Source organism: Patiria miniata, unplaced genomic scaffold (genome assembly GCF_015706575.1).
Source record: "Patiria miniata isolate m_02_andy unplaced genomic scaffold, ASM1570657v1 HiC_scaffold_1, whole genome shotgun sequence".
Taxonomy (NCBI): Eukaryota; Metazoa; Echinodermata; class Asteroidea; order Valvatida; family Asterinidae; genus Patiria; species Patiria miniata.
In genome coordinates this window covers 10,044,075-10,063,816 of record NW_024037047.1, presented here as the reverse complement: position 1 = coordinate 10,063,816, position 19,742 = coordinate 10,044,075, and the positions used below count along the sequence as shown (strand labels likewise).

The window sequence follows — 19,742 nt, the reverse complement described above, 5'->3', positions numbered from 1 at the left end:
GGGTCCTGTTTTATTAAGGGAATAAATGTGTACTCCGGAGGTTTTTATCACTCTGTTTAAGACCACTTAGAGTCTGGGTGCTGAAAATTACCCAAGCCGGAGGCGAGGGTAATTATCAGCACCCAGACTCTAAGTGGTCTTATTATATTATACTAGGTATTTATGAATGGGAATAAATATGTGCTCAGTCGGTATTTATCACTCTGTTTAAGACCACTTAGAGTCTGGGTGCTGATAATTACCCTCGCCTCCGGCTCGGGTAATTATCAGCACCCAGACTCTAAGTGGTCTTAAACAGAGTGATAAAAACCTCCAGAGCACACATTTATTCCCTTAATAAAACCGAGACAGCAAGTTTAACAACCAAGAGTTGGCGTGTTATATTTTTGGACAAGGCCTACTGCTCCCTGATCCGGGATTCACATCCCACACCATTGATTCAGTGCAAGCTGACAACACCAAGTTGTCCCCCATCGTGGGATTTACTACAGTACATAGAATCGGTGATTATTGCAGTTAATGGATATTACCATTTACTTTACATGTTGCCACGTGCACCTCTCTTCAGTCAAAAAAGTACTGCGTAAACCTTGTAAAATCAGTAAATTCTTTTAAATTTGGAGATGAAGCAATTAAAATATTATGGAACAGTAGGACTTAGACTTTGGTTTTTCCCCTTAGACTGAAGGTATACAATGTCTTGTAGGATGGACAGGAGTTTCAGGTGAATGTCCTCAGGAACACAAACAAAGTTCTCAAGTGTTGGTTCCTCTGAGTAACCTGTCATCCATGCCATCACATTTTACAGCACCAGGGTTGTCACCAGGCAGACTTTAGTGCCGGGTAATATTTTGGCGAAGCGTAGCGAGAGGAGCTCTCGCGGGTCACAGCCAGGCGTCAAGGGGCAACGCCTCGGCGGGGTCAAGCCCCCCCCCCCCAGCTCCAGGATTTTTTTTTTGGGGGGGGGGGAATCAGGTTTTTGATGCATGATGTTATAAAGTGTAATTCGCGTTTGTAAAATGTGGAATTATCATTAAATAAAGATGAACACAGGATGAAACAACATTTGTCTCATTATTCCTCCATACTCATACAAGGTCATCTGTTTTTTATTCTAAATCAGTATTAGATGAATGAACAGAATTAAGAAAAAATCTAAAGATGGTTTTGTAAGCACATTTGTGTACCCTTACAGAGATGAAACTGGCATATGGCGGAAAAATTCGGAAAATAGGCCGAACAAAATACGTGTCCGAAATCTGGGCCGCGCTGCAGTAAACACACATGCAGCTGTGTTTAATTGCTAAAGATATGGACATACAGTACATTTGAATTTTTTAGATGTTTCAGAAATTCTACCAACTCGGGGACTGAAATATGTACCGGGCGGTCAGGCTCAAAATTACCCTGAGTGCTGGGCAGAGATTTTGAGAGCTGGGCGGCCCCGCCCGCCGCCGCCCGGCGTGGCTACAACCCTGTACAGCACGACTGGGACGACTGTCTCAGCAGCTCTTACATCGACCTCAGACGGTGTGGGTGACCACTCAATATCAAGTCCACTATAGGCCCTCAGTTCCTCACGCACAGTCGCTGCAGATAAGTACGACTTGTGGAGGTGAGGCTGGAGATGAGAGGTCTGTGTCTGCTTGACTGGTGAAATGATCTCACTGAATGATGAAGTATCTGATTCAGAACTTGATGACCACAACTGTTCAATGGGTGGTGCAGCATCAGATTTGTCAATGAAGACACACTCGCTAGCTGGGCGCTTTGAAGCTGTGGGTACTTCTCCTTCAGTCTTCGTTTAAGGTAGAGCATTCTGAAAATGAAAATAAAATAATGAATGCTAGTGCTGTACAGAAGTGATTTGAGCCATAACAGAGAGAGAAAAGGAAAATAGTGTAATTTCAGTAATGCACCCACCAAGTGCATATATTTCTGTCAAAGCTCCATCCCCATGCTTGGATGGGGAGCAAATGGTTACTGTTGGCAACTCTATTCTCCAGTGCAAAGCATCATAAACTGTGACTGGTGTAGGCCCATGTTGTGATAAAATATAAGTTTATGGTCTGTAACTGATTAAGAAATGCTTAATTTTTATTCCTGTGAGATATGAAATAAATACTGTATCAATGACAAGGACAAATTCTGTACTTGAGATTAGAGTTTTTCACTGTTGAAAACAAACTACATTTTGTGTGTATCCTAAAGAAATGGAAAGAATGGCGAAAACTAAAGCAGACTATGCAATTTGTTCAGCTGATGTTTTCAAACCTCTCTATAACTCCACAGTTCACAATCTCACCTATATCTGGAAGCATCCTTGTTTTCAGATGTTCTTGCTATATCTATGAAGCACTTCAGCAGATCAGTCATTTCCATCGATGATCTCTGGGCCAACACAGTTCCACAGAACACATCAAAAACCTTGTCATATGTCGGTGCAGGTTCTTCTGCATCACTGAAAAAGGGAGAGATTATGTTATTGGTGCAATCATTAGGCCTAGAATAAGCCACGAACAACAGGAATGAGCTCAATGTGCTTCACTCAAGATAGATTATTGAGTGGTTGGGCACAACCCGACCACTCTTTGGATCTGTTGCGATTAATTGAGTGGTCGGGCACAACCCGACCACTCTTTGGATCTGTTACGATTAATCTTTCTTTCTTTCTTTTTTTTTTTCCGTACAGCACGTTTCCGCGGGTTTTCTCCAAAACGGTTTATGATAGCAGGGATGTGACATCTCAGCTTTAAAGCTGATTTCAGCTTTTTTTGTTTTGGATTGCAGCTTTTTTTCCTCACTTGCTGTGTACAAAAGTAAAGGATATTTCCAAAGTTCAGCTTTTTTACACCTTTTCCAGCTGTTTTCAGCTATTTTTATCAGTGGTCACTCACACCTCTGTGATAGGAACTTGTAACTTTCAATATATCGACCCTCATCCTAAGAGGTGCATATTACACTGATGTCATTATGATGTCATCGGGTGTCATATTACAAGCGATTTTAGCTGAAAAATTGACCAATTACTTTCACCTATAACTCTTGAACTAAATAATCAATGATGTTTGTATTCTGTTATCAGATAGACCATGAATAGCTAAACATTTTTTGTCTGGTGCGTAAACTCGCTTGGCCTTTACTTCTGGGTCTACCGGAAGGTCAAAGTTAGGTGAATTCAAAATGAAGACGTTAGCCTGAAATGAAAACAAAGCAAACATTTCTTCCCAACGGTTTACGGTAAGAGTACAAAACCTTGTGTGAATTTCTACCATCTTACAAAGATGTTATAACTTGTGTTACGTCACAATGACGTCATCGGGTATCAAATTACAAGCAATTTAAGGGCAAATTGTGACAAAATATTTTGAGCTATATCTCTTGAACTAAATGGAGTATCACGTTCATTTTTTCATGAAGTTGTAGACGGTGCCTTGAGCAACATTTCTTCTTCCCGGGTACAGAACCGTTTGACCTTTACTTCCGGTGTTACCAGAAGTGAAATAGAAATTAAATTGAACTCGAAAACAGAAGCATTTGACTACAGATATATAAATTATGAAAGTGTTCAGTACTTGGTACTTGGTACTTGGTGGTTATCCTCTTCAGAACTCCTCGAGGAAGTATAACAGTGTAGAGTGCCAGACAAAAAAAGTGTGATGACGTCATCATCCGGTAGGGCACCCCCTGTAGTGGCACATAAAATAGAACTATGGATAGCATTATCCCTAAATACAACAGGCTTGGTATATAAATGAAATCTTGCGAATCTAACCGCATGTATTTTGTTTAACCCAAGAGGACTGCAACAGTACTGAAAAACGTGTCATTCCCAATCACCTCTACATTAATTTAGGCGCATCTTATGAATGCAGATTGTGGTTCGAGGCCATAGAGCTATACAAGCTCCATGTTCGAGGCACTATTACATAAGAGCGCCCTCAACTGGTCCTCGGCAGGGTGACCGTTTTAGCCGAATTTCGGCTAAATTTGAAAGAATTTTTCGTAAAAAAAAAAAGTTCGACAGAAAATTTGACAGAATGGATTTTTTTGCAGATTTCTGGCAGAATTCTCCAAATGTGGATATTTAACAGAAAAATATAGCAAATTTGAAAAAAACATGGTACATTTGTTTAAAAAAGCTCCAATCTATTCAAGCAAACCTTTGCATAATGGGACAGGTTGCCTGGTCTAGCTGCTGAGGTTCACTTGGAACCGGATTTTGCCTGAAATTTACGAAACTTCATAACATCTTTATGTGACTACAGATTGTTTATAATGTAATCTGAACCTTAATTAAGGCAATACTACAACACCTGCATGTGATTTTAAGTGTTTATAGTGTATATCGAGTGATTCTGGGGAATTTGACAGATTTTTTTGTTAATCTGACAGATTTTTGAAGTGCATTTAGCAGAATTTGGGCATGACCTTACGGTCACCCTGGTCTGAAGGCGTATCGCAGGAGCGCGTTAAACATGACCGTCTGGATCTGAATCGTATTCATTAGCATGCGATCCTCCTGATTGAATGACCAACTTGGTCATGACTGCCGGAGCAGGCGGTCTCACCATACTCCAAACAATGATGTGCTTATCCTTATGAATAAAGCATGTAATTTACAACTAATTAACCCATAATAAGATTAGAAGGCTCTATTTTGAGGACAGAGACACATGAGAAACAGAGACAAAGAACAAAGCAAGAAATAAAATTGGATACAATAGATCCTATTTATTGATCTTTCAAATATCGATATATTAGATCTATCATAAATTCAAAATTACATAATCTTACAAGCTCTAATATTTAACATGTTCCAAAATGTTGTCATTGTACTTGTAGGTTCAGCTGGTGATAGTTTGTTGTACAATACACTGCATAATATACTCATACTTTCCTTACATTAGTCAGTGAAATACATAGTAATTTTTATTGCGTACAAATTAAAGGGAAGATACAACATTTGCAAACATCAAAAAACGAAACGATCAAATTATCACGAAATATCTTACTTGATTGTTAGGGAATGCAGTCTAAAGCATCCTGTAAAGTTGTGGCTCCTGGTGTGCTGACATTTTAAAGAAAAACTGTATTTTTCCAACGCTGGACGGCCGACATGCATTGGAGAAAACTGGCTTTCTTCAAAAAGTGCTCCTAGTGTTTCATATTTAGTTCGTCTGCATTTTCTTGTAATTGATTACACACCTGTGAAGACTACACGCCTGCTCGACTGATTCTCTGATCGTACAATTTCCCAAAGTCTATAAATTGCTCCGTTTCATCTTAAGTGGGGTCTGGGAACCAGACTACAAGAATATGATTGGTTTTCTTGTTTTTTTCCAGCATTTACGAACCCAAAATGTGAAACAAGTCAGTGTAACAATATTTGCTATAACATACTAATCCTCCAAATCCATTTATGTCTGAAAATTGCAGCAAAAGCAAATGTTGTACATTCCCTTTAATCAGCGGAAATATTGGTAATTATTGTTCCCAAGAAAGAACACCACCCCTTCATTACCACAAATGGTGTGGTCCGCTGGGGAATTAAGCATGCTGCATGGTAGCAGCTGCACTAGTCTCACGATGGAGGAATCCTCCATGGTATCACGTACGGCTGGTCGCAAGCGTCTAAGAGATCATGATCATCGTACTTTTTACCGCTCGGTTTTGGTTTCGGTTTGTTGATAACTTTATTAATTGATAATTCATTTCAGCAACACATCTCTTCTTGTACCAGTACATTAAATACACATGTGAATCTTATTTTTATTCTTCAAGGCTCGGCGTATAAGCCGCCCTGCGTATAAGCCGCAGTAAACATTTTCATGGGCAAAATCAATGATAAGCCGCGGCTTATATTCCGAAAATTACGGTACATGAAATGCCTGCACCACCTGAAGAAAAGGGACATGATGGAGAGTCCGCATGAACTTTTCACGTGCGCGCGCTCAGAAAGGTATAGACTTCAACTCCTCGCATTATTATTTTTACATTTCGTGCTTCTCATGCATCGCAGTTGCTTGCAATTTTGTTCAGTGCGCTGCCGCTGTTATTTATTATATTATTATTAAAAATATCGATATGAAACATTCGTACCGATATATCGTATCGTGAACGAATGTATCGCGATGCACTGATATATCGATGTATCGTTTCAGCCTTAACTATTACTACAGACATACTAGAAATTATATGAAATGCGATGTATTCCAAATTCTGTACAGCTAAACTCAATCGACTAAAACACCTGTCTTGTTTGCCATAAACTGCTACACCACCATGACTCTGTTGCTGTAACAATTTCATAGAATCATCATATGACATACCTCGGATTTGATGATAGAACTTGAATCCTTCTAAGTTCAATTCAATGACTTCATCCGGTTCAATCCATGTTTCTGTTAAGCAGATGAAATCAGATTCAATCAGTTCACGCTGGCGTTTCATGTCTAAATAATGGGCTCTCAATCCTTGTACATTATGCAAGATAATAGAAGTACATGTCGAAGTCGTTGTTGCAATGTGGTTAAGATTCAAATCAACATCTTCAATAAATGCAGGCATTTGACTTAACGCATGAGTGATTGATTTATCACAATATATATTATTTGGGATCAAATCCTTCAATAACCAGACCATTCAATGATGTGACACGACTCAAACTGACATATGCTTGACCAGCTGTAAATGTACGATTTAGACACGCTACAGATTTACTCATTGTCATGCCTTGTACTTTATGTGCTGTACACGCCCATGCAAGCTTCAATGGAAATTGCTTTCTTACACATTTCTTACCAATAAACTCTTCTTGAATCTTAATCACAACAGAATTGGGATCATTTAGTGACACTGCCTCTCTCCTTAATTTGGATCCAACATTTTCATTATCAAATTTGACTTTGATGAATTCTGGCTGAGACTGATCAGGTAACATCTCAATATGACTCGCAGTTCCAAATGCACCTTGACTAATCCATCTGACACATCAATATTCTTAGTCAACATAACTCGTGCACCAACACCTATCCACAATGATTTACATAGACTTGTGTGAGTTGATTTTAAAGTGTTTCCTCTTTGCTTCATTTTGCCACTGCCATCCTTTTGAAAACCCTTTGCTTCTATGCATATACATTCTGCACACTTATCATGTAACACTTTAACATTGAACTTGTCAACCTGTTTATTTGTAGGGTAAATATGAATGGCATCATAGCAATCTTCTCCAGTTTCACAACCTTGCAGCACTGCAGTACTCTCATCAGATAAAGCATCTTCTTTTGTCTTGACCCTCAATTCATTCAAAACCTCTGCAAATCTCTTATCATCCTTTTGCCTCATGATTTCATTTAATTCAACCTTCTTGACATTGTCATGCCATAATGCTGATTCAATGGTGTTGTGACACAATGATTTTCCTTTCACTGGAGGTAACTGATAGAAATCACCAACTGCAATCACATTGACATTACCAAAAGGACACTGACTTCTTGTTTGTTTGATTTGTCATCGTCATCCATGAATGTAGCACAGCATTTTCTGATCAACCATAGAAATTTCATCTATAATAAGAATTTGTAACTGACCTAATTCATTGCGTAAGGAACTTATTTTTTTCATCACCAAGCGGTTGATAAGGCAACGACACATCAGTTGGTATTGACAAAGCACTGTGCAAAGTAAGTCCATTGATATTAAATGCAGCAACGCCAGTCGGAGCAGTGAGCAGAACAGTCACATCGTCTGGAGTAATTGTTAATCTTCCTAGTATACGCACAGCTTCATTATAAATACACTTGATCAAATGACTCTTGCCTGTTCCAGTTCCTCCAGTTATGAATGCATGAAAAGGTTCAGGACTTTTTCCATTTACTTTATCTAAACACCACTTTCTGATCTTAAAGAAAACTTCACGTTTTTTAACATTCAACAATCTCATGAAAGACCCAACTTCATCTCTGGGCATTCTATGCAACCGGTACTCAATGCAATTCCCTGTACTGTCCTTTTGATTATCTTTCAAATCTGGAATAGCACCTTCATCTTCACTGTCTTGAACAACTAGATCCTTCTCATTTTCACACTCAATTCTTTCTGATTCAGTCTCTGGACAAATTAAAGCCCATGCATCTTCTTGAAAGCCAAACTGCTGCAAATATTGCTCAACATCTTCCATAGATTCTATACCAGCCTCAAATTTCTGATGATTAGTATCTACAATTAAATTTACAAGTTGTACATTATAGTCATATTCATGGAGTTTAACACTGCCAGTCTTGTAGAATTCTTTATAGGTTTTGAAGTGAGGAGGTTTCAATTGTGCATCAACACGATAAGGGAGAAAAATTTGCAGAAATTTGCTGTGATAATATTTCTCTGGGCACTTTGAAACAGAAAATCTAGGATATTTAATGACAGCACACTGACTTCGAGTACGCTTCTGTACATATCCTAAACCATTTTGTGACTTATGAACGTTTACATTGTGGGCTTCCTTTCTATATACTTTCAATGCTTCAGTGCTTGACAAAATTCTGTATTCTGAGCAGAATGAAACTAAACACATTTCATCAAATTCATGCATCTTTGGTCGTGCATTGTATCTATCAATCTTGCTATGCATCCAAATATTTTCATCATCTTCATCTGATTTATCCTGGATCAATTTCAATGGTAAACTCATCCTAACAGGATTTTCTCCAACAGGAATGAATTCTAATTTCCTTGAGCATTCTTTCAACCTTAAAAGTACAGACACGATACACTGCCTCCTGAGCTGACACTTCACGATTTTGCAAATATGCATATCCAATCTGTTTCATACTTTCCTTAGCATCAAGATTTCCATAACCCCTTCCTCAGTATCTGAAAATTGACTCATTACGTCACTGTTTGTTTCTTCAACAACATCACAATTCTCATCATTGCTGCTAAAATCTTTACTACTATTTTTATTATCACAAAGTTGCTCTCTTCTCATTATAAATGTCCTTTGCTTCCGGTCGAAAAAGGCCCAAACAGGAAGTGGCTTATTATTTGAAAGTGGTAATAGAAATGAACTTGCTTTCAACGGTGTTAGTCTCTTGGCCGATAGTATTCTTCAAATCATCTACCGATGACGTCTTGTAATCTTCGAGCGCCCTCTAGCGACAGGTTGAAAATTAGCAAAAATGTATTTTGAGTAGATGTCTGTGGCGAAGTTTGTCGGAATCGCCTAAATATTGGTGTATATGATGACCTTGACCCACTTAAGACATGCGAAGTGCGTGTGTGAAGTTTTAGGCGAATGACGTCATCAGACCGGAAGTTATAATAAAAAGACCCTTTTTCATTTGAAAATTCCTGAAAAATCAACCATGGCAGTTTTTATATTTGTTTTTACTTTAATTGTCGATTGAAGGGTTGGTCTAAAACATTTTAAAGTTTCGAGGCGATAAGCGAACTCGAACATACCCTGCGCACGCTTAAAACTTCACGTTGACAATACCTCTGCTTCAAAACATGCACAGGACAGGACGTCCACAATGTACATGTACATGCACGTATGTTGTACATAGGCACATACATGGTATGTCAGTCAGCCTGCAGCGCACGTGTTGCTGAGGTCAAATCCTGTCCACAGTGACCGTTTTAGCCGATTTTCGGCTAACTTTGACAGATTTTATGTTCATGCATGCGCATAGACAGGGACGTATTATAGCACTTTTGGCATTAATCTTTGTCAGATATCATTGAAAGTTGGCATAAGCATAGTCCCTATAGCCAAGATGTGTCCCAAGGAGTGTCGTCATGGTGACGTCATCAAGTGATTTATTATGGATTTATGAATAATTAATTTTTCTCATAGACTTTGTACACAGCTTTCTCCACAAGTCTTTCCCTATACAACACTGATATATCTTACTGAGTAGTTCTGAACTTCGGCTGAGAATTACTATGAGAAGGAAAAAGAAATCGTATTTTTTACGTTTGCCATTTGATTGAAAATATTCCCAAGAGTCAGAATATCAAGTAATATTTTATAAAAATGTTTCAGTTTAAAGGCAAATCACGTATTTAAAGGTGCAGTTTTTCTGCTGTTGGATTTTTAACCCATTGACTTTGTACACGTTTTCAAGCCACCATTTTTATAACTTGGCGATCTGGAATCGTCATCAAAGTTACAGCCAAGGAAGACCCTCATACAAAAATTATGCCAAGACTATGACGTCACGATGACGTCATCACCTAATTTTTTTATTGATTTTTGAAAATTTACGTAGGCCTACATATTGTGAAGTCTTATATCTACAGAAATGTAAGTCCGATTGGGTTGAAACTTGGTATGTGGCTATACCAGGATGTGTTATAGATTAAAAATGAGGTGACGTCATGATGACGTCATCCTGAGATTTTATATGAATATTAATTTTTTTGGACCTTTTAGCCATATCTCCTGAACGCAACATGCAAAATGCAAAATTCTTTTTTGCATTTGGTCTTTTATGTAATAGCTATTCGCACAAAACTTGAAAAATGTGTGACGTCATCATGACGTCATCAAAATGCGATTTTTTAAAACTCATATAAGAAAAGGTCCAATTGTCATGAAACTTGGTGGGTAGGTAGTTAATCATACTAGTATGCAAAGTTCGAAGTGACGTCACGATGACGTCATCAAAAAATTAAAAAATATTTGTCGATTTTCAAAGTGCCTTTTCGACTCTTTGCCAGTAATTTATTTAGATCACTCTTTGTCCAAGCAAAGACCTTGTACACACGCACATACATCGTATTGCCAAGGTCAAATCCTGTCCACAGTGACCGTTTTAGCCGATTTTCGGCTAACTTTGACAGATTTTATGTTCATGCATATTCAGGGCATATTATTGATAAAAAAAATCATAATGAGGAAAAGCCCTATGTTCTGTTGCAAACAGACATAGACCTCTAGTTTTATTTGTAATCCTTTTATTGTGTCTGTAGTTTGGCTCTGCATTGTATTTTGCTTTATTGGCTTTTTTGCAATTTTGCGAAAAAGCCTTTCTTTTTGTTCTGATTTTTTTTTTGGCTTTTTCGCAAAATTTGCCAAAAAGCCTTTCTTTTTGTTCTGAATTTTTTTTAAATTTCTTTTTGTCGCCAAAATCCCATAGACTTTGTACACGTTTTTTCTCAGTGCCACTTTTGGCATTAATCTTTGTCATACATCATTGAAAGTTACCACAGGAATAGTCCCTATAGCAAAGATGTGTCCCAAAGAGTGACGTCATGGTAACGTCATCAAGTGATTTATTATAGATTTTTTAATATTTAATTTTTCCCATAGCCTTTGTACACAGAAATTGTGAAAAAATTGTTGATTTTCAAAAGGCATTTTTGACTCTTTGCCAGTAATTCATTTGCACCAATCTTTGTCCAAGCAAAGACCCTAATTCAAACAACATTGTGGAATGATGACGTCATGATGACGTCATCCGGTGTGTATTTATAGGCAATTAAATTGTGACACTTTTAATATTTAAAAATGCATAAGAAATCAACCGTACGCGTCCGAGGCATTCTGTTGCCGGAAAATGGTAGAGTAGGTTGAGGTCTTTATTTCATTCAGTGTGTGAAATCACGTGACCCTTGCTTCCGGTCGAAAAAGGCCAAAACCGGAAGTGGCTTATTATTTGAAAATGGTAATAGATATGAACTTGCTTTTAACGGTGTTATTCTCTTGGCTAAAAGTATTCTTCAAATAATCTACCAATGACGTCATGCAATCTTCGAGCGCCCTCTAGCGACAGGTTGAAAATTTGCAAAAATGTATTTTGAATAGATGTCTGTGGCGAAGTTTGTAGGAATCGCCTAAATATTGGTGTATATGACGACCTTGACCCACTTCAGACCGGAAGTTATAATAGAAAGACCCTTTTTCATTTGAAAATTCCTGAAAAATCAACCATGGCAGTTTTTATGTTAGTTTTTACTTTAATTGTCGATTTAAGGGTAGGTCTAAAGCATTTCAAAGCTTCGAGGCAATAAGCGAACTCGGACACGCTCTGCGCACGCTTAAAACTTCAGGTTGACAATACCTCTGCTCTAAAACATGCACAGAACGTCTATATGTACATTACATACACGTACGTTACATCGTATGTCAGTCAGCCTGCAGAGCACGTGTTGCTGAGGTCAAATCCTTTCCACATCACAGTGACCGTTTTAGCCGATTTTCGGATAACTTTGACAGATTTTATGTTCATGCATGCGCATAGTCAGGGACGTATAATAAAAAATCATAATGCCGAAAAGCCCTATGTTACGTATTTAAAGGTGCAGTTTTTCTGCAGTGGATATTTTCCACAAGTCTTTTCCCTATACAACACTGATATTTTACTGAGTAGTTCTGAACTTCGGCCAAGAATTACTATGAGAAGGACAGAAAAATTGTGTTTTTTCGCGCTGTCATTTGATTCAAAATATTTCCAAGAGTCAGAATATCAAGTAATATTTTATAAAAATGTTTCAGTTCAGAGGCAAATCACATATTTAAAGGTGCAGGTTTTTCTGCAGTGGGATTGTTTTAGCCCATTGACTTTGTACACGTGTTAGCCCATTGACTTTGTACACGTTTTCAAGCCACCATTTCTATAACTTGGCGATCTGGAATCGTCATCAATGTTAAGTTACAGCCAAGGAAGACCCTCATACGGAAATTATGCCAAGACTATGACGTCATGATGACGTCATCACCTAATTTTTTATTGATTTTTTAAAATTTACGTGCATATTATGAAGTCATAAATCTACAGAACTGTCAGTCTGATTGGGTTGAAACTTAATATGTGACTAGACTGGGATGTGTTATAGGTAAAAAATGAGGTGACGTCATGATGACGTCATCCCAAGATTTTATATGAATATTTGAAGTTTTTGACCTTTTAGCCATATCTCACGAACGTAACATGCAAAATTCAAAATTCTTTTTGTATTAGGTCTGTTAGGTAATAGGTATTCGCACAAAATTTTTAAAAAAATGTGTGACGTCATCATGACGTCATAAAAATGCTATTTTTCAAAACACATATAAGGAAAGGTCTGACTGTCATGAAACTTGGTGGGTAGGTAGATAATGGTACTAGTATGCAAAGTTTGAAGTGACGTGACAATGACGTCATCGTTTGGTTTTTATTATTTTTTAGATATTTATAATTTTATTCGGCTTCCACAAATTGCACACTTTCTTTCATCGGATTGACATTAAAACTTGGTTCAAACCAAAACCACAATGACAAAATGTACATTGAGAAGGGTTTTAACGATGACGTCATTGCAGAGCAAGTGACGTCATTTGATAAAATTATATTTTATGAATTATTCTAAGTGTTTTGAACAACCTTTAACTGCATGAAGCACTCTGAAAAGTGACTGCAAAAGGACCAACAAAACATAAATATTTGTAAAATGCGGAAAAGCCCTGTGTTCTGTTTGCAAACAGACATACAGCTCTAGTTTATTATTCTAACTGCTTCACTAAGTTTCCTTCTAAAATCTGCATCTCTATGATATTTAAGTTTCCCTGCTTTCTTAATTGCTTCCTTCACTTTATTTTGGTAAGTTGCATCACCATGATATTTGAATTTACTTGCTTCTTTTTCGCTTGTCTTACTTTCCATCGATACTTTTCATCTCCCTGATATTTGACTTTACTTGCTTCTTTCTTAGCTTGTCATACTTTCACTCGATAACTTTCATCTCCCTGATATTTGACATTACTTGTTTTTTTTTTACTTTTTCGCTGAACAGCGAGAAAAGCCTTTGTTTTTGTTCTGATTTTTTTTTCTCTTCTTTTTGATCTTTTTGGGTCCACCCCAAATCCCATTGACTTTGTACACGTTTTTGGTACACGCCACTTTTGACCTAAAACAAAGTCTTTTCGAATGAAACTTATCTCAGGTAAAGACCCTATAGTGAAGTTGTGTCTCGAAGAGTGACGTCATGATTACGTCATCATGGGTCACGTGGCGTCATCACAAACGTGCATATTTGGAAGGCCTATATCTACAGAACAGTAAGTCCAATTGGGTTGAAACTCGGTATGTTGGTAATCCGGGATGTGTTATACATTGTAGGTTAAAATTGAGGTGACGTCACAATGACGTCATCATGCGATTTAATATAATTTTTGAATTTTTGGAGCTTTAAGCCATATCTCACCAACGCAACATGCAAAATTGAAAATTCTTGTTGTTTTATGTTCAATGTTAGGTAATACGTGTTTGCCAAAAATTTAGAAAAAAAGTGAGACGTCACAATGACGTCATCAAAAATGCCATTTTAAAAAAAAAATATAAGGGAAGGCCCAATCGTCATGAAACTTGGTGGATAATTAGATGGTGTCACAAGTATGCAAAATCTGAAATGATGTTACCATGACGTCATCGGTTGATTTTTAATGATTTTTTAAATATTTAAAATTGTGTTGCATTTACAAAATTTTACACTTTGTTTCATTGGATTAACGTCAAACTTGATGCACATCAAGACTACAATAAAAAAAATGTGGACTGACAGGTATTGTTATGATGACGTCATCATGGGACACGTGGCGTCATCACAAACGTGCATATTTTGAAGTCCTACATGTATATCTACAGAACAGTCAGTCCGATTGGGTTGAAACTCGGTGTGTCGGTAGACTGCGATGTGTTATAGATAAAAATGAGGTGACGTCATGATGACGTAATCGTGCAATTTTTTATGAATTTTTGAATTTTTGTACCTTTCAGCCGTATCTCACGAACGCAACATGAAAAATTCAAAATTCCTTTTGTATTTTGTTTGTTAGGTAATAGGTATATATACACATTTTTTTTCTAATTTGTGACGTCACGATGACGTTATCAAAAACGCAAATTTCCAAAACACATATAACAGATAAGTTCCCATCCTCATGAAACTTTGTGGATAGGTATGCAAAATTTGAAATGACGTCGTCATGACATTATCGGTTGATATTTTTATGATTTTTTTACTTTTAAGATTTTATTCCGCTAACAAAATGTTACACTTTTTTTCATGGGATTTATGGTGGTGTTACGATGACGTCATTGCGGGACATGTGACGTCACGTTAAAAGGTGTAAATTTTGAAGTCCTATACATGTATGTGAAGAATTTAGTCCTCTAACTACGGTATCTAATTGCATATGGACAAAACACCCCCCCCCAAAAAAAAATACTGAAAAGCCCTATGTTCTGTTCATCGAACAGACATAGCTCTAGTATTTTCTTGCATTACTTTCTTCCTAAATGCGATGTCTTCATCGTATTTCAATTTCATTTTATTGAGAAGATCATTACGATAGTCATCGTCTGTACAATATTTCATCTTTCTCTTGACTTGGGTATCTGCATGATATTTAAATTTATCATATGCTCTCTTATTGTTTCTCTTTGGCTGGTTTTCATCTTCTCCTAAATCTGTCTTCATATCTGAAATGTTATTATCTTTATCATTATGTTTTTCTCTCTTTCTTTCTCTGTCGAGTTTTCTCTTTAAGCGCAAATTTGGACGACTTTTCCTTTTTTTCACCTTTCCTCCATGTCTGGTACTGTTTGATTTCACAGACTGGTTTTTTCCATTCATATTTAACACTGCATTACTATCAGCCAATTGACACGTTACATCTACCTCACTTTTCCAGACACAGACATCATCATGTTTTTCTTCATTACTGTTACAGGTGTTTAATTCAGAGTCATGAACTGACAACACCACATCATAATGCATTTGACCAGTATGGTTGAGATATATTTCAGCAGCTGATGTCACAACACCCAGTCCACCATGTTGTCCAGAGAATATCAACCATCTTCCACTATAAGTATATATGTCAGTCTGGAGCATATGTGCTAAGCATATTATTTCCAATTCTGTTGCCCAAATTCCAGAACACATGACTCTTCTCTTTGAAACATAATCTTCAACACTACAGAATCCCTGATGCAAGAAGGACTTGTACTGATCAGCGTTTTTCAACAAGTGATTCACAGTGGCCAATCTCAATCTCATATGATTACGTTCAGTACCAGAAATAGCAAATGATACAGCTCTGAAAAAAAAACAATTCCTGTCACCTTGGATTCTCTTCAAATGATCTGGTTGCCCAATGTTGTCACACTGTACATACTTTCCATCAAACTTTGAATTAGTCTTGACAACTCCAAGCATTTTACACAATCCAACCTTATGTTCAGATGATAATGGAGCAAATCTAAAATCACTCACTGTAGATACTTCCATCATTTCAACATCACAGTGATCTTTAGAATTATTACCTTCATTGACATTTTCAACTCCCCGACTTACATGAACTACTGATCCCCTTAGAATGTGCTGATGAATTCTTGTTCATTTCTTTCTTTATACTTGTAACTAAATTTCTTCTCCAACAGTGACACAGAAATCGAACCATTCATTCTGGTTAATGCCAACTACATTCTCTTCACAGATACTTTCATCATCTACAATGAACAAACTCACACCTGTAATTTCAAATTGTTCACGATCAGACACATTCATTGATCTACCCAAATTAGTGCAATACCTGTACCTGTGTACATCTTGCCATGTTGGAGCGCATTTCATTAGGCTTCTACCTTCACTCACTAGGCAACCACTGCAATCTCTGGAATGTGAATCAAAAATGAAGTACTTATGATTTTGGGAAATTACACAAAAAGTATTTCCATGAAAACATACAAAACATGCCTGGTACCTTTGCAATGTCTGTTCAAGAGCACAACTGAGCGGATTCATTTGGAACTCTTGTAAATTCAAATCATCACTAAATGCACCAATAACTTGATCATGATATGTCAATGTGAAAACGTTTGTTATATGCATCTAATTCTGTAGGCAGTTCATTTATCAACAAGTAATCATTGTTCGTTGTACAACTCTGAGATAAATAACCATACAACTCATCACCAGTATTGATAATCAAATCCATATCACTGCCTGTCCAGGTCCTCAATTCCTTTATCTGACTGTACATCATTGCGCATAAGCTATTTGGAACACATTGCTTCCCACGATGGCGAAATTTGGGATGATCTTGATTACAAGTACCCTGAATAGCAATACTATTAATTACTTGTTCACATTTAGGTTCTAAATCTACACAGTTTTCATTTTCTGCCTTGATTTTCTTTTCTGAAGGTTCAACTAAACATGACCTTTGTTTCCTCTTCAAATTCTTCCTTGACCCTCTGTCTTTGATCTCTTTACATTCATTTTCCCATCTTTTCCTTCATGTTTTTCTTTCTCTGTTACACTTTCACTTTTTGCTGCTGAAGATTTCTGTTCAGTCCTTTTTCTTAAAGAATACCCTCCGGTTTGTTCGACATACACATGCTTCTTAGTCACTGACAATTGTGCCACTTGCCTCATATTGGTTTCTCTGGCTTGAAAGCATTCATCTTCATTTTCTTCTTCACAGTTTTCTATGTCCACACTGCAGTTCTTCATATCAAACATATTCACATCTGTTGGAATGCCAAAATCATTGAACAATTTGTTACAAAAATTTGAATGTCCACATTTGCGACAAATCCAGGAAACATGTTTATCTGCTAAATCCTCGCGCATGTTCAAGAACCTCATACATCTTACATGAAACCATTCTTTACACTTATCACACCGCATTTCCTTCTCTGAACTGCTTTCATCACAAAGCCAACACAAATGGACACCATTTTTTTGCTTAGAATCTTTCCTATTACTGCTGTTAACACTGTAAGTACATGCCATTGCCTCTCTTACAGACTGATCCATTATTGTAACCTTTGTCTTCTCCACAATACTGTCTCTCTTGTGCAACCTCTTTTGTGTATGATTCTGGGGTGCTGCATCTGAGCCTTTGCTTTTCAAAAATGAAGCTCTACACTGAAATTTCCTGTTTTGCTTTTGTTTGCATTCTCTCTCTTCTGCATATTACTAATGACAAAACTCAAGCATCTTCTAGTGTGAGTTTGTGTGTTCTGCTGTACTTTCTCATAGTTCCTTCTTTCTTCCTTACTCATAGAGATTTCCACCACCTTACCATTTCTTGACCTGTGATAAGCCTATCTACATGCACTTCTACGCATTTTTTTTTTTTTGGTTTTGAAACTTTTCTTGGCTCTATGCAGAGCTCTACAATACAGTCTAATACTTTGTTTCTGCTGCAGCATGTCTGACCTCTGACCTTCAACATTTTCATTGCATTCTGCTGAACTAGTCTCTTGATACTCATCGTCTTCATTCTTATCTTCTTCAAGTCCTTCACTTTTGATTCTGACTTCATTTGAAACTTTGATCGAGGAATTTTCTGAGCATTTTCTCCACTAGGAGGCATTATCTGATCATTTTTTTCCACTAGGAGGCATTTTTGAGCATTTTCTCCCAAAGGAGTCTGAGCATTTTCTCCCGAAGGAGTTTGAGCATTTTCTCCAGGAGTCGTCTGAGCATTTTCTCCCGAAGGAGTCTGAGCATTTTCTCCAGTAGGCCTAGGAGGCATTATCTGAGTTTCTCCCGAAGGAGGCATTATCTGAGTTTCTTCCGAAGGAGGCATTATCTGAGTTTCTCCTGAAGGAGTCTGAGCATTTTCTCCCGAAGGAGTCTTGAGCATTTTCTCCCGAAGGAGTCCTTACTGGAAATGGAATGTTGCATGTAGGCGTGACATGGGTAGACACTGAAGGGAAGGTACGAGATGTAACGTGAGTGAAGGATAACAGACGTAACAGACAAGGGTAACACATACTCCTTCCTCCCGTCTAGTCTCTGATGCCACAACGTAGCCCTGCAAGTAGTTTTCTTCTTGTAGACCTTCATTTTCTGTTGGCAAAAACATACAATTTCTTACAACACAGACACTTACATAACTCATTTCCCAACCCCCAGGTTTAAATTGGGGGGGGGGGGGGTTGAGGTAAAATAAAAAAACAGCTCTGTCAATTTTGGTTTTTAGTAAAAATTAATGGAAAAAAAGGAGAACAAAGGAAAAAAAGGAGAACAATGCTGCACTGCACTGATGGCGATAGTTGGCGTCCCGCCGTCCGCGTCCTTTACAACTCCGGTGCAATAACGCATGATTGCCTTGCGCATCTGAACAAAACATTCACTTTCGTTGCAAAAATTGTAAATTGTATTAAACTTAGCTCGGCCGGACATATTCATCTTGATCATATCTTTCTCAAACTTATGAAAACAACATACAAACCGAACTGACAATTCATCCAAATAAACACCAAACCTAGAATCAGAAAAATTCAAGTTACTGTGATCACAATTTCAAAACAAGATTTTTTTAAAAATGTATTTCTATCATTTGATCCCTGTCACCAATGTCTTGTGACTTTGTTCGTAGCCCAAATAATGATACCTGTTACATGTACATTGTTCACCGTTGGATCCCTAGTGCTGTGACGTCATGAAACAACAAGTTACTCATAAAGTGTGAACACACACTTATATGCCGTATTTTCAAACATTATTTTAACTTCATAATGAACATGTATCCTCTCCGAATAACATCACTATTCACTACCAATATTCACTTTTTCTACGTTTACAAAAATTAATACATACTGACATTGATCACTACCTAAAAGAAACATTTTTAAACAAAACTAGAGGTTCGCGTTTGTTGTTACAAAAACGTAAGAGTGGTCGGGCAGGCAATTTGTTAATGAAACACTGCCGAGTTAAGTTATGAATATATGTTTATG

The 19,742-nt window shown here is 37.3% G+C and overlaps 1 protein-coding gene across 2 annotated transcripts; it reads right to left on the bottom strand.

Annotated features, from left to right (window-relative positions):
* Positions 1-324: 324 nt before the first annotated feature.
* LOC119722851 lies at positions 325-18,872 on the bottom strand. 2 transcript variants are annotated; one of them, XM_038193223.1, is made up of 7 exons: positions 18,776-18,872; positions 17,420-17,519; positions 16,586-16,660; positions 6,333-6,404; positions 3,576-3,687; positions 2,306-2,461; positions 325-1,819 (listed from the first exon to the last, which is right to left on the bottom strand). In XM_038193223.1, the coding sequence occupies exons 3-7, from the start codon at positions 16,593-16,595 to the stop codon at positions 1,570-1,572; spliced, it is 600 nt and encodes a 199-aa protein (XP_038049151.1). In that variant the 5' UTR covers positions 16,596-16,660; positions 17,420-17,519; positions 18,776-18,872; the 3' UTR covers positions 325-1,569. The 2 variants fall into 2 exon arrangements, with proteins under 2 accessions (XP_038049151.1, XP_038049161.1); XM_038193233.1 differs by lacking the exon at positions 18,776-18,872 and adding an exon at positions 18,666-18,767.
* Positions 18,873-19,742: the final 870 nt, after the last annotated feature.

Excerpts from the sequence above, each read along its gene's own strand:
- LOC119722851 (XM_038193223.1), bottom strand. Across the intron at positions 2,462-3,575 it reads CACCAAGTACCAAGTACCAA|TGATGCAGAAGAACCTGCAC; the intron begins GTACTGAACACT and ends TCCCTTTTTCAG. Across the intron at positions 1,820-2,305 it reads AAGGATGCTTCCAGATATAG|AATGCTCTACCTTAAACGAA; the intron begins GTGAGATTGTGA and ends TTTCATTTTCAG.